At 50.2% G+C, this 13293-nt stretch overlaps 2 protein-coding genes across 3 annotated transcripts in view; one reads left to right on the top strand and one right to left on the bottom strand.

Moving 5' to 3' along the window:
• Positions 1–441: 441 nt before the first annotated feature.
• socs1a (suppressor of cytokine signaling 1a) lies at positions 442–2731 on the bottom strand. The gene is given in 2 exon segments (NM_001267648.1): positions 442–1877; positions 2589–2731. A coding segment is annotated over 1 exon segment (714 nt). The 5' UTR covers positions 1821–1877; positions 2589–2731; the 3' UTR covers positions 442–1106.
• Positions 2732–12485: 9754 nt separating this feature from the next.
• LOC120828414 (protein kinase C beta type-like) overlaps positions 12486–13293 on the top strand; it is a 54349-nt gene continuing 53541 nt past the window's right edge. For both annotated transcript variants that reach the window (XM_040191968.2, XM_078084100.1), the window contains exon 1: positions 12486–12960. In XM_040191968.2, the coding sequence (XP_040047902.2) occupies positions 12764–12960 (197 nt within the window). In that variant the 5' untranslated portion in view covers positions 12486–12763. The remainder of the gene's footprint in view (positions 12961–13293) is intronic.

Raw genomic sequence — 13293 nt, 5'->3', positions numbered from 1 at the left:
CTCAAACCCTGACCTCGATCTAACACAAAACCGCCAACCCTGAAAAGAATTTCCCACTTCCTCCCGAGGAAATTTTGATGTGTCCTGGGTCCACATTAGATTACACACACAATCATTATGTGTCACCTCTGCCCCGGTTTCTTGTAAGTGTGTGTGTGTTTCTAAGGGTAACCGTCCGTGTGGCCCGGCCCACCTGCCACTTCAACCTACACGATGAGTCACTGTGGTGACGATACAGTACGCCAACGCCACGCACTTCCTGTCTGTCTGGCCTATTGTCTGCCGGATTCAGAGGGTGTGTTTATCCCGCCCTCTCTCTCTCTCTCTCTCGCTCTCTCACCAGCCCCGTTGGCGCCGACCTCCCCTTGGTGCACATGGCCGTGATTCGGGGGAAAGAGCAATACTTCAGTTGAAAAAAGTAACCAATAGTCCAGCATGGTTAGTTTAAATAAGTTTATTTCAAATAATATTAACTATTATTGTGTATCTGAGTCACCCAAGGCAACAGGTTATCTGCCTGAGAGGAGTTGAGCCTCCTACATACAGTACGATTCCATTTAATCAACATTCATGTGTGAGATGTAAACATTCAACAGCATTAGAGTATTAAAAGTCTGCTACAAAAAGGTCAATCCCGCCGGTTTTGCCGCCCGACGGCTTCGGCCGCCTCCAACAAGTCCACTCGGCTGAAGCTCGCAATGTCCTTCCACAATCCGCTTTTAAATGTCTCCACAAAACGGTTCCCAGGGGAGGGGTCGGCGTGGACGACAACGGCGCCATCGCAGCGGCGGCGCGCGCGCAGGTTTCTCTCCGTGCGGCCTTTTCCAACTTTTGCCGCAGCCGCGAGACCCGAAGGCGCTCCGTCCGCGTGCGGGTGGAGCCGCTGGAGACAACGTTCGATGAAAGCTCGCGCCGCGTCCGGCTGAAGGCCGCCCGTGGATGTCTCTTGTGATGTACGTTGGAGCTTTCGGGCACCAAGTGGGAAGTCGCTTCAAAGGGTAACCATGGCGACGCAGTCTCGACCGCCGACAAACACCCATCCCGTTTTCCGGGCGAAAACTGCCTCGTTGAAATGAAAAATATTGCCATGAAAACTTTAAAATCGGTCACAGTTTGAAAGGGAACTCCAACAGAAAGTCCTGGACCACGTGGGTGAGTGGCAGCGTCGCCACCTGGCCGCCGCCGCCGCACAGCTCCATGATGCGCTTCCTGCACAGCTCCTGCAGCGTCGGCTTCCATTTCCTGTACGGGAACCTCAGGCTCCTCTTGGGAGAATTGGCGTAATGCTCCAACAGGGCGAAGAGCGTCGGGAAGCAGCGCTCGTTGCCCGCCAGTGAGAACTTCTGCAGCTTGTAGTCGATGCGCACGCTGACCGGCCCGCTCTTGCCGTGGTAGGACAGCGTGAAGAAGACGTCCTTCTGCCGGCTGTCGCGGATGAGGAAGCTGCCCAGCGGGGCGTCCCGCAGCATGCGGTGGGCCTCCTCCACTCCCAAGGGGCCCCAGTAGAAGGCGCTGCGCTCGAGCTTGGACGCGGTCTCCGTGATGATCTTGCAGTCCTCCTTGCAGGAGAAGGTGGGGAAGTGGGTCAGGTGCGCGGAGGGGACGGACGCCGACCTCGGGCCCGGGCCGGGATCCGCAGCGGCCTGCCGCTGAAGGTGCTCCGACTCTTTGGGGTGGGTCCTGAGAGCGAGCTGCCCGGACAGCAGGGGGGGCGGGGAAGATGGCGACGACGACGATGATGAGGAGGAGGATGACGAGGATGATGACGACGACGACGACAAGGTCTTGTCATGGCCTTCCACAGTGCTGTCGGCTACCATCCTACAGGGGAGAGCGGCCCCAGACCCTCTCCCATCTCTAACCACCACGCTGACATCCTGGGGGAGACGAGAAAGAACAAGTTAGGATCTGTCCAGAAACTGTTTGTGTACACAACAATGACAACAATGACACACAACTTTAAGGAAGAGGCTCTGAGAGGAAATAGATGTGGGAGGCAAGAAAGTTTCCATGGAGTGCTATTAGTTTAATATGAGGAGTCTGCGTCCTCCCAAAATACAGTCAGCCACGCTGAGATCACTTTACACACACACACACACACACACACACACTTAATAAAGGTGTCACTTTGACCGTACTGTGACAGGTGACATGTGGACCCAGATGAGGTTCTGCAGGTTCTCATCAGCCGGATACAATTTACACCAGACGGCTGTTTGTTCTCTGCACACACATGAACTATCCTGTGTGTTATTCACCTTTTTTCTGTGTGTAGCTCCATGTCAGTGACCCAAAAGCTTGTGTTACCAGTGAAAACAACTGGTGATGATTAACAGATTTCTTTCTGCCAGTCAAGGAAACGATTTTCAAATAAGAATCGGATTTTTGTTATTATTATTAACTATTATTATTTAATTTTCTGCATTGCCGCATGAAGATAATCTTAATCCCAGTAAAACGTCATACTTTGCACATGTGTGCTTCCACCGCAGAGGGTCCAAGGTAAAAAAAATAATCCCCAAAAACCCAGATGGTACCCGGCCCGCGGATGCGCCAAAGCAGCGGAGGACGAACCGCTCCAGCCTTACCGTTTAGTTCTCACTGCAGTGCGCGCGCCCTCAAAGGTCCGTGCGTGAGTCCACAGCGCGAAGCTCGCACCCGATCTCCTGTTTTTTTTTTTTTTTTCTTTTTTACCTCCGTGCGCGCGTGAGCTGCGGGCCGTGCGCGCGTGAGGAACAGAGCGTCTGCGTGTGTCCTGCCGGCGCCGCGGCCGCGCTCTTTATACCGCGCTGAGGCCCCGCCCCCCTCCCAGTCGCATCAGCTGCTTTCCCCGAAACGAAAGTGAAACTGATCTCGGATCGGACGCCCCGCCCCCCTGCTCGTCTCTACGCGGTCGTCACTTTTAGATATTTCAAGAAAAAAAGCGCAGAAGCCTCGTAGTGAAAAAGGCGGGCATCTAAAACAAGAAGTTGTTGTTGTTGTTGACTAGTTCTAGTACAAACAATACACAGCACCAGGGATAACAGGAGCAGGTGTGCACGTTCTATTAATACGCTGCAAATGTCATTGCAGGCAGCACAGGATTGGCTCAGTTTGTCGTTGTCTCTTTTTTTCATTCGACATTGAGTTCAGCGTTGTGAGCGTCAGGTGCGTCTTTCCAGCAGCACTCGCGTGTGACTTCATGTCGCAGAAAAGGGAAACACTGTGATCTCGGTCAGGATAAAAAATAAAAAAAATCAGATGACTCGGGCCTCGAGTGAAACCGAATCAACAAGCTTCTTCATTTGGTGTAAACGGCGAGCTCTTCCAATGAAAAGCGTCTCTGGGGCTCCACGTGGGGTTGATTCACCCCCCCCCCCCCCCCCGGAAAAGGCCCCGCGTTGTGTCACCCTGACGGCCGTTCTACTGCTTACTCTCATCAGACTTTCCCCCCCTTTGCGTCCCATTCGTCTTTAATTCTGTGGTATCATTGGCGTCGTTTGTCTCATCCATCCATCAACAGCGAGGCCTGCCAAGGCCGCTAAACACGCAGCACCCGCCCGTCAAAAACGTCACATGCTCCGTCTCCTCGTCATGAAGATCCTTTTACATGTCTGCACACACACACACACACACACACACACACACACACACACACACACACACACACACACACGGGTATCATTAACTTGTTTGTCTGCACGAGCCTGTTGAAGAAAAGTCATGTTACAAAAGAGCGAGGGAGGCAAAGTGAAAGTTAAGGAAAGCCTGCCGGTCAGCTTGCAGACTTTCACTGCGTGTGCCTAATGCTGCTAATCGCGCCCCCCCCCCCCCCCCCCCCCCCCCCCCATGTAGCACCGAGATCAGTCCAGCGCCATCATGGGATGCTTAAAATGTGTGTGTTTGCAGGTGGACAGAAAGAGTGTTGACACCGCGCGCTCCTGCAAACCACGGACACGTTTAATGTGGACGTCTGGGGGGTCGAGACCATGTGTGTGATAAGCAAATAATTGCGGACGCCTGTAATGAAATCTAAACAAATCTTTCTTGTAGTTATTATGTGCACAACGCACAAGTGGCTGCATGCAGAATACGCCCAGATGAGTGCCACACACACACACACACACACACAGACTGCATGTCTGTCTTTCATGCATTTTGTGCATGACGGACATATTCTAAATGGATATTGTGTCATACTGCACTATGTTGTTTAGCGTGTGTTTTGCGTGCTTCTCATTTTGCACGGGGTGTGTGTGTGTGTGTGTGTGTGTGTGTGTGTATGCAGGTGTGCGCGTACGCCATGAGTTTCATTTCTATGGAACAGGGAGAGAAGCAAGAGACTGAAACACACACACACACACAGGCAGCTTCACAGAGCCGGTTGTGTCAACTCACAGAGCCGCACTGACGTGCGTGTGCGTGTGTGTCCAACAAAAAATACACACATGCATTAATGTACAAAATGCACACTACTGTAGAAAAGCTCATCTGGGATGAGTTTCGTTTGTTGCTCCAGCCAGCGTGGACGTATTGCATTAAAGCTCTTCTCTTGTTCTGCTTCTGCACGAGAGCGGCGTATCCTTGATACGCAACAGATGGGTGACGAATGCTGAACGGGCAGAACGCGCCGCTCGCGGCCCTGCAGGAGCACGCGGTGTTCCACCGCTCCGCACTTTAAAGGCTGCGTGTAAAGAAACACATGGTCCCCGCTGCTGTGTTTTTTCCCGTTTTGATTGCCGGGATCTGCTGAGATACGTTATCGTACCTTCGATCTTCGTTTTTATTACATTACATGATGAAGCGTGCGTGCGTGTGTGTGCGCGTGTGTGTGTGTGTGTGTGTCCACTTTCATTTAGCTTTTACTTTCGTTTGTGTGTGCCGAGGGCCACAGGTGAGCACGGTCACCTGTACGCTTACAGGAAACCGTTCTTCTCTCGTAAACAAACCCGCTGCACACTTAATTGTTATATGAACACATTCTGGCGCACTAAACCAACTGCTAATTCATGAGACGCCCTGTATAAACTTTTATTATGTGTGTGTGTGTGTTGCACAGTTTCATTTTGCGTGGCTTGTTGTCGTGAAGCAGTATTTGGTGTCAACTGGGATGAACAAGAAGACCGGAGGTGAAGCATGAGGACTTTTGTCAGGGTGGATCCGAGAGAGGAGAAGCAGGTTCCCGTAGTTGTGTCAAAGAGTCGGGAGGAAAGTGGAAGTAGCGCCGCAGGGAAGTGAGAAGCTGCATTTCACCGAATCCTTGCTGATTATTGTAAGGAGGTTCTCCAAACGTTTGCTTTCTCATTCACAGTCCAGGAAGCACAGAGAAATAAACTCCTATCTGTTGCGCAACCTTAACATTTCGGCATCAAAAGTCACCTTTTGGCAGGTGATTCTTCCTGAAAGCTGAAAACCCTGCGGCAGGTTCCCCTTTCACGTAAACGGGCTCCTTTACTCTTCAAACGTTCTCGCTCTGTGATTTGGTCTCTAATGTCTGGCAGAACATTCGCAAACCATTTCTTGAAGAAGGGATTTATTTCCTGCCAATGTGAAGAACACATTTCCTTGTTCCTTGTCTGTTGATTAATAAAAGAATGTCATTGTTCTCCAGAATATGTTCCGAGCACTATGCTTAAGTAAACAAATATGAAAACATTCGCTAGTTAAGACATTAAGTTATCAACTAGCGAACCACTCTGGGCCTGTTGTTGGAAGAGGAGCCACAGTCGGTTGTGTTCCAGCTTGAATGGTTTATCTTATTCTGGCATTTCCTGATGTCCTGATGTGTCGCGTTTGCCTTTTGGTCACCAAAAGCCTTGTGGAGGAAGGATTAAGAACTTAACTCGTGGGAAAAGAAGCGGAAACCTGCTCCGTGTCAGTTGCATTGTGGGGGATATTTACAAATGTTCAGCTGCTGCTCACTTCTCGCCAACGGTGAACCAGATTACTCCAAAATCGGCGTTTTATGCGGAAGTCCTGCGTATGACTTCCGTCCGTCGTTTCTCTGAAAATAAGGTCTGATATTTCCTATATTTTAGGGTTAAATTGTAATTTGAAAATAAAATATTAACTACCAGACACACGGGCTGTTCAGGAAGATGTTCCTGGTGATCGTAAACTGCACCTCAGGCTCGTGATGACTGCACGCTTAAACAATGTTAAGAATGAATGACACAATCGGCGCCGTCGTGCCGTCTACGACACAATGAGATTATAGACTAATCTGAGTCACGCGGTTGGATAAATAACGGCACAGCTGGTAATCATGAGGAAGCTCATCCTCATCCTCACGTCTGTTGTTGCTGCAACAAATTGTCTGCCGTGTTTAGTTGTTGCTCGAGTTTCCTTCTGTTCCGTCAGCATTCAGCATGACCTGATACCTCGGCCCGGCCTCCTCTTTCCATTGTCTCTGTCGTGTGTCAAGTGGATAGTTTCAGAGGTCAGAGGTCACACAGCCTGTTTCCCAAACTCCCTTTTTATAACTCCCTTTTTTTTTCGGTTTGAACAGTTTCAAACCGAAACTGAAATCCGACCTTCCTCCTCGGAGACTAAAGGTCTCCGGTAAGCCGGGACGAGGCTCCGAGGCCTTTTGACTGGCAGGTTCCTGCCGTCCCTCCTATTTCTATGGAAACAGCTGAAGAAGCTGCGCGCAGAGCACGCCTGCCGTTATTGTGCGTCTGCGCCTACGCGGGCGTGTCCCTGTGCGTGAACTACAAATAGTTTGTCTGTCTGTCTTTGTCAGCGGACACACTGCCCTCGAAAGGCTCCTTTTCTGAGAAACCTGAAAATGAAAGTAATGCCGTGTGTGGCGCCATGGCAACGGGCCGATGCAGCTGGCTCACGTTGCTCTGAAGAGCTGTGGTGAAATTTTTTTAGAATGAACCGATTTGACTCGGCTGCTGCCGAGGGTTCCCGCTTGAAAAGACTTCCACGGAAAATGGAAATCGACCCGGAGGGCGGTTTTAGCGAGGAATTGTGAAAAACCAGAGGAGAAGTGGGGAACGTCAGGCTTCTTGGAAAGGTTTCCATGGAACCGTCGCTTAGCAGAAGCACTTAAGAGGGGGCTCGTGGGAAAAAGCTGCTGATCGTAGCGCCGAGCGCCACACGCCGTCCCGCCAACTCCGGTGGATGAAGCGGGGTCGTCGTGGCGCAGAGGCAGAAAAGCCCCGGCTGGCCCGGAGCAAGACACCGAACATGTTAAAAAAAGCCACGGGCTAAAAGTGTAATATGCACACTCGTGGATCCGAGCTCACGAGCACGCAGTCCTTTTTGAGTGACTCACTGTGGCGGGATTCCGTCTGTAATTCAATCCCTTCTAATGGCGTCGAGGGCGTGAGAGAACACGAGAACACGCCCTCGGATCGCTGTCTTCACTCCCGACCCTTTAATCCGTTGTTAGAAGTTCATTCGGGGTTATTGTCAAGGAAGCATTCGCAGTTTGTGGAAACGGCCGCCCTGCTGTCCCCCGATGAGGAGAAGGCTGTGTGCTTTCGGCTAAATTATCCGCTGGCTCTTCATTCATTCGTGATTTGGAAGCATTTTTATTGTTGTTGTTGTGTTCTTTTTGAACTTGTGTAACTTATAACTACCGGAGCGCACAGATAGAACGATGGAGGACGACGGTGCGTTGTATTTCTTTCGTTGTTGTTTCCAGCTGCAAACAATAAAATTCTCCAGGTAGATAATCTGAATTCACGGAAAGGGCCTCATCCACATTTTGACCTTTGTGCGCGTTATCTTTCGCGGTGTGACTCTTGTGTGTCGCAGCGACCACATCTTGGCTCCGCACCTCCGCTGAGTCTCAGAAGCAACGGCTTACAGGAACACACACACGCGCACACACACACACACACACACACATTACCATACTCATTAATCGTCAATCTGATCTTTCCACTAAACGCTGTCTCGTCACAAACTCACCATCAATGGGCACACACACACACCCACACACACCCACACTGAAACACACCACACACACACACACAGCGGCTCCGTGGTCGACCCCCTTTTTTTTTTTTTTACATTGACTCAGTTTTGTGAAGTCACGTGACCTTCTTTCAACACCTCAGTGTGTGCGTGGTTGTGCATCTATACCATCACCTCTTAACGCAAACACACACACACACACACGCGTCTGCACATGCACACTCGTGCAGGTTTTCAGGTCATTTGATGCATCGTAGGTGGGTGCTTTTCAATGAAAGTGTGTCCCTACACAGAAAATGAAAGTGATGACAGCGTGTCCCTGTTGTCAAACTGCCCGCTGGTCAAGTACTATGATGCCTATGTTGTGTGTGTGTGTGTGTGTGTGTGTGTGTGTGTGTGTGTGTGTGTGTGTGTGCGTGTGACTGTCGATTGGCTGTGTGAAGCCACTGAAAGAAGGAAGTGACACTTCTCTATGATATTTAAGCGTTTCAGAAGAAGAGGATCTATGAAGCCATTTACAGTAATGAACCTTCGTTTGACGTGGAAGCGTCAAACTTGTCGAAGGCCACGGACACGTGCTCGTCCACGATGAGGGCCACCGCCTCCCAACCCGAGGGCCATGGCGCTCCGCCGCAGAGCGGTGGGATGCTCCCTGCCCGGCCTACCGAGCGAGCGAGCGGGGGGACGAGGGGACGGCCGACGGATCGGGAGGTCGCAGCAGTGAGACAGGCGGGTGGAAGCTGGGCCCGGTTTACTGCAACCCGACTCTCCCCCGTGGTTCCCTCCCAAACTCAGGAAATGGGAGGAAAATGGATGGATGTGCTCGTCATTTTACGCAACGCAAAGATGTGATGACGGAGACGGGCTGCGACGACAAAAAGTGACGTCTTCACACCACAGATGTTAGTGGCTGGATTCCAGCCGGGTGCACGGAAAGGAGCCGTCGTTGGCGTGACAACCGCGTGTTCCCCTCTTTGATGAATGAAAAGATTCTGTTTCTTGCTGAGAGATGCGCGAGAATATTATATATGAGAATATAAGGAAATAAACCTTCAACAAAACATAAATGATTACACAGAATTACTGATTAAAACGATTAACGCCATCCATTCGTTTTCGATCTTATTGAATCTAAACGTGTCAGCTGAAGGTCATGATTGCATACACATGCATGCATGTCACGTAACTGTTGCATGTGGGCGTCTGTCAGCTGTAAAAGAACAGGAGATCTTACCTGAAGGGAACTTAGTACAAACAATACAGGCGCAACAGACTACAAGGTGGGAGCGGCACCTCCCATCAGTCACACCAGGAGAGTCCCAACACGTAACCGCTTTATTTAATGTCATTGTTCTGGTCAAACAGGATTGGGTGGAGCCACTTTTCCAGCACTCCGGTCGGGTTGAAAAAAATAACTTTAATGAATTGTTATTAATGAATTATTATGTAATTATTTTGGTGATTAAGTAAATGTCATATTACACATTTATTTTCAAAGACTGTAACCTTGACCTTCAAACTCTTATAGGCGTCACGTTTTCAAGGCACGAGCGCGACAAGTGTGCAGCTCTCGCGCCCCCTAGTGGTGAGAGAATGACAATACACTCTAGTTATATATCATGTGTGTTGTAAAATGATGAAATGAATTCATGTACTAAAAAATAAATAAGCCTACACATTTATAACCCATATTTATGAAATCATTTACACAATCAAACACTTGTTGATGACAAAAATAAAATAAAAATCAACTCAACAACTACTCTTTATTTTTTGCCATTTTAAGTCAAATCTAAAAACTGAAAAAGGTTCATTCTTATGCAAACCATGAGACAAAAGATGACATGCGTAAAGGTGGTAGAAGGTAGAAAAAGTACAAAAAGATTCATCACAACATGTGGCCGCTAGAGTGCAACACTGAGAGAGAGAGGGAGAGAGAGAGGGAGGGAGGTCATAATAAGGTTCTGTGTGGGTGTGTTTTGCTGGATGAGAGATGGAGATCGCCTCTCGGCTGGGTGTAGAATTCTCCCTCCTGTTTATTTCCCTCCATCTCTCTCTCTCTCTCTCTCTCCCCCAGTATTCCATAAGGTTCATAACCGTGCTGCACAGCGTCACCAGCGATCACTTCGTTTCTTTGTGGTTGCTCATCGCTCGCTTGATGTTCAAAGATCAAGGAGTTGCAGCACTTGTTGCCACTCGAGCATCACGTTGATGCTTCAACGTCTCCTCTCACGTTCACCTCAGACAGCTGAGAGACAACCTGTGTGGCGTCTTCCGTACAACATGTCTGTCGTGTTTTTGTTTGTTTTTAACTGCCGTGATGTACAACAGAGGTTGTTAAAGTTCCTAAAGAACCATGAGAAGATTTTCCCTTTCAAAGAAATGTAGAAAGACACCTTTTGGGAAGAGAAAGAGCCACCGCCACGGATTCTGCCCTCGTGAAGACAGCTGTTGTGTAAGCTGAAGTCCTGTGATGACTCAGGACACATGTAGCACACCAGCCCTGTGAGTTCGCGTTTGTGCGTCTGTGTGTGCCCTCAAGCAGCACCTGGTTCGGCAAGAAACAGCAGGAGATCCAGAGACGACCGTATGTGCTTCTGAGACTCAATGAAACAGATTCCTAGAAAATACGATCATGTTAGCACCCGGGGGGGTAATGGGGCTACTCCCGTGGCCTCATAGCAGCACACACACACACACACACACACACACACACACAGGCGCACACCCTCCATCTATGCTGCTGGAGGTGTCAAACGTACATTGCATGCGCTCACAAACACACAGCTACAAACATGCACACACAGTACGCACACAGGAAGACACACATGTGTGCACACAGCCAGAGAGAGATAATGGAGAGAGAGAGAGAGAGAGAGAGAGAGAGAGAGAGAGAGAGAGAGAGAGAGAGAGAGAGTGCATATCTGCATAAGAATGAGCTCCCTGCAGCTTCAGGGAGGAAGAGAGTCAATAAAGACGTATGAAAGTTATGTAAGTGATGGAAATGTGGTGTGAGTTTGCTGCATTCCTACCTTTGGCTACACTATTGTATACCTGTGTGTGCGTGTGTGTGTGTGTGTGTGCGCGTGTGGGCTGTGCAACACAGCAGGACGATCCCTCCACAGACCGGCTGGTACCTGCCACAAAGAGTGTGTGGGAGCAGGTGCAGTGTGTGTGTGTGTGTGCGTTATTGCTTCAAAGTGGTCGTGTTGTGCCAGTATGTGTGTGTGTGCAGGTGGAGAAGTCGTCATGTTGTGTCAGAGTGTCTGTGTGTGTGTGGGTGTGTGCAGGTGTAGAAGTGGTTGTGTTGTGCCAGTGTGTGTGTGTGTGTGTGTGTGTGTGTGTGTGTGTGAGGGAATGTGCGCTTGAGTGGCCACGTTTGTGTCAGAGCATGTTCTATGTTGTAGTCATGCGTTTAAAGAAGAGACCAACACACACACACACGTTTCCTGAAGGTTGGTCATAAATCTGTCATTGCCATGTGGAGGCAACGTGGAGGAAAAGGTTCCAAATGTACGGCGAACCTTTTATCGACGAGGCCGTGCTGCACACACTGTTATGTGTGCTGCTTAACCAACCTCAACCACCTCGTGTGTGTGTGTGTGTGTGTGTGTGTGTGGGATGGAGATTGTCAACGTCCTGCAACAACATTGTGTGCCCCTCATCCAGGGGGGACACCAAGACCACCGCGTCAGCCGTCGCATCTTGAAGAACTTAGCGGGAGATGAAGTTCTTCCAAGAATTGGCAGATTGGAAGATCCTCTGAAATCCTTTTGAAAGCAAAAGTCTTAAGATGAGTCATGACTCACCAACTGCCTGCTTTCCCTGCCAGCAGGTTTCCTCGCTCCCCGAACGGGAGATTTCTCTTTTTGGAAACCAGCACCTTCAACTTCAAACATCGAGCGTCATCTCTTGTGTTTGCTGTTTGCCAGCTGACGATTATTCTGCTGTTGCACAGCTATTTGCATAACTCGCTTCGGATTAAAGTGAATTTTAAAATAGAACCAGCATCCGCATGGTAAATATATATATATATGTCCACACTAACATATCTCTTGCTTTACTTTATCTACGCAACAAATGAATGAGGAGGAATCCATGGAGACACTGGATCCTCCATCTAGAGGTTCTGTTGAGCTCAGCTCAAAGTGTCATTGTTGTCATTGTTAATCAATAGCCACACACGCACACACACACACACACACACACACACGTATGAAGACACAGCAATAACTTTAACTTCCTAGAGGCAGCAATGTGATGAAGCAAACTGATTTGTCTGGGATTTCATTTTCAGGATAATACCAATATCGCAGCAGTCAGAATATGTTCATATCTCATAAGACAGATATCTGATGGCCGAAAGCAGCCAATCAGCTTTGAGAATTCCTCGTGAACTATCACAGAATAAGCTGCACTCATGTCACAGAGATAAACGGCTTTTATACTTTAAAGTAGCACTTAGATGGACAGGAAAAGTGAGAAAGAGGAACGCCCCCCCCCTCTCTCTCTCTCTCTCTCTCTCTCCCTCCCTCCCCCTCTCTCTCCCCCCCCTCCCTCCCTCTCTCGCTGGTCGTCGGCTGTGCGCGCTCAGAGGGGAAGGAGGAAGCGCACAGCGAGGAGCGCAGCGGCAGCTCGTCCACTGAGGTCCACGCTACTACAACCACACAACAACAACAACAACAACCGAAACCCCCCCAAAACAAACTACCCGACGCTGACCCTTCACCCCCTAGGCCCCCTTCCCCTAACCCCCCCCCCCCCTCTCTTCCCGAACACCTCTCCGAACGCGCGCGCCGGAGCGGACACCTTTTCGCCAGGTGGAGCGGAGACGCAGCGGACCCACGGCCGGAGAATGGCGGACTCGGACGCGGCGGCGGCGGCGGCGGGCAACGGCAGCGACGGGGACGACGGACCCAGCGAGCCCATGCGGGGCTTCGCGCGCCAGGGGGCCCTGCGCCAGAAGAACGTGCACGAGGTGAAGGACCACAAATTCATCGCGCGCTTCTTCAAGCAGCCCACCTTCTGCAGCCACTGCACCGACTTCATCTGGTGAGAGAGCGCGCACACACACACGCACGCACGGGAGGGAGGGAGGGAGGGAGGGAGGAGGGGGGGGGGGGGGGGGGGGGGTTCGAGTTTAATTGATTCATGATTGAAATGAGAAAAGTGGGGAGAGATATTGACGTGATAAAGACAAAATGGCTGTGTTGTGTTGCTTGAGAGTGTTACATCACTAAGCATGAGTAAAGACAGTGTGTGTGTGTGTGTGGGGGGGGGGGGGGGGGGGGGGCTGCACTGGCTGCACTGGCTGCACTGGTTGCACAGATCCAAACAAACATTGACTTGAGTGCCAGTCGGGCTTGTTGGTGGGCAGCAGGTACA

This window comes from Gasterosteus aculeatus, chromosome 11, assembly GCF_964276395.1.
Source record: "Gasterosteus aculeatus chromosome 11, fGasAcu3.hap1.1, whole genome shotgun sequence".
NCBI classification, from domain to species: domain Eukaryota; kingdom Metazoa; phylum Chordata; class Actinopteri; order Perciformes; family Gasterosteidae; genus Gasterosteus; species Gasterosteus aculeatus.
Note: the sequence above shows the minus strand (reverse complement) of the source record. Positions and strands in the feature narration are given on the sequence as shown.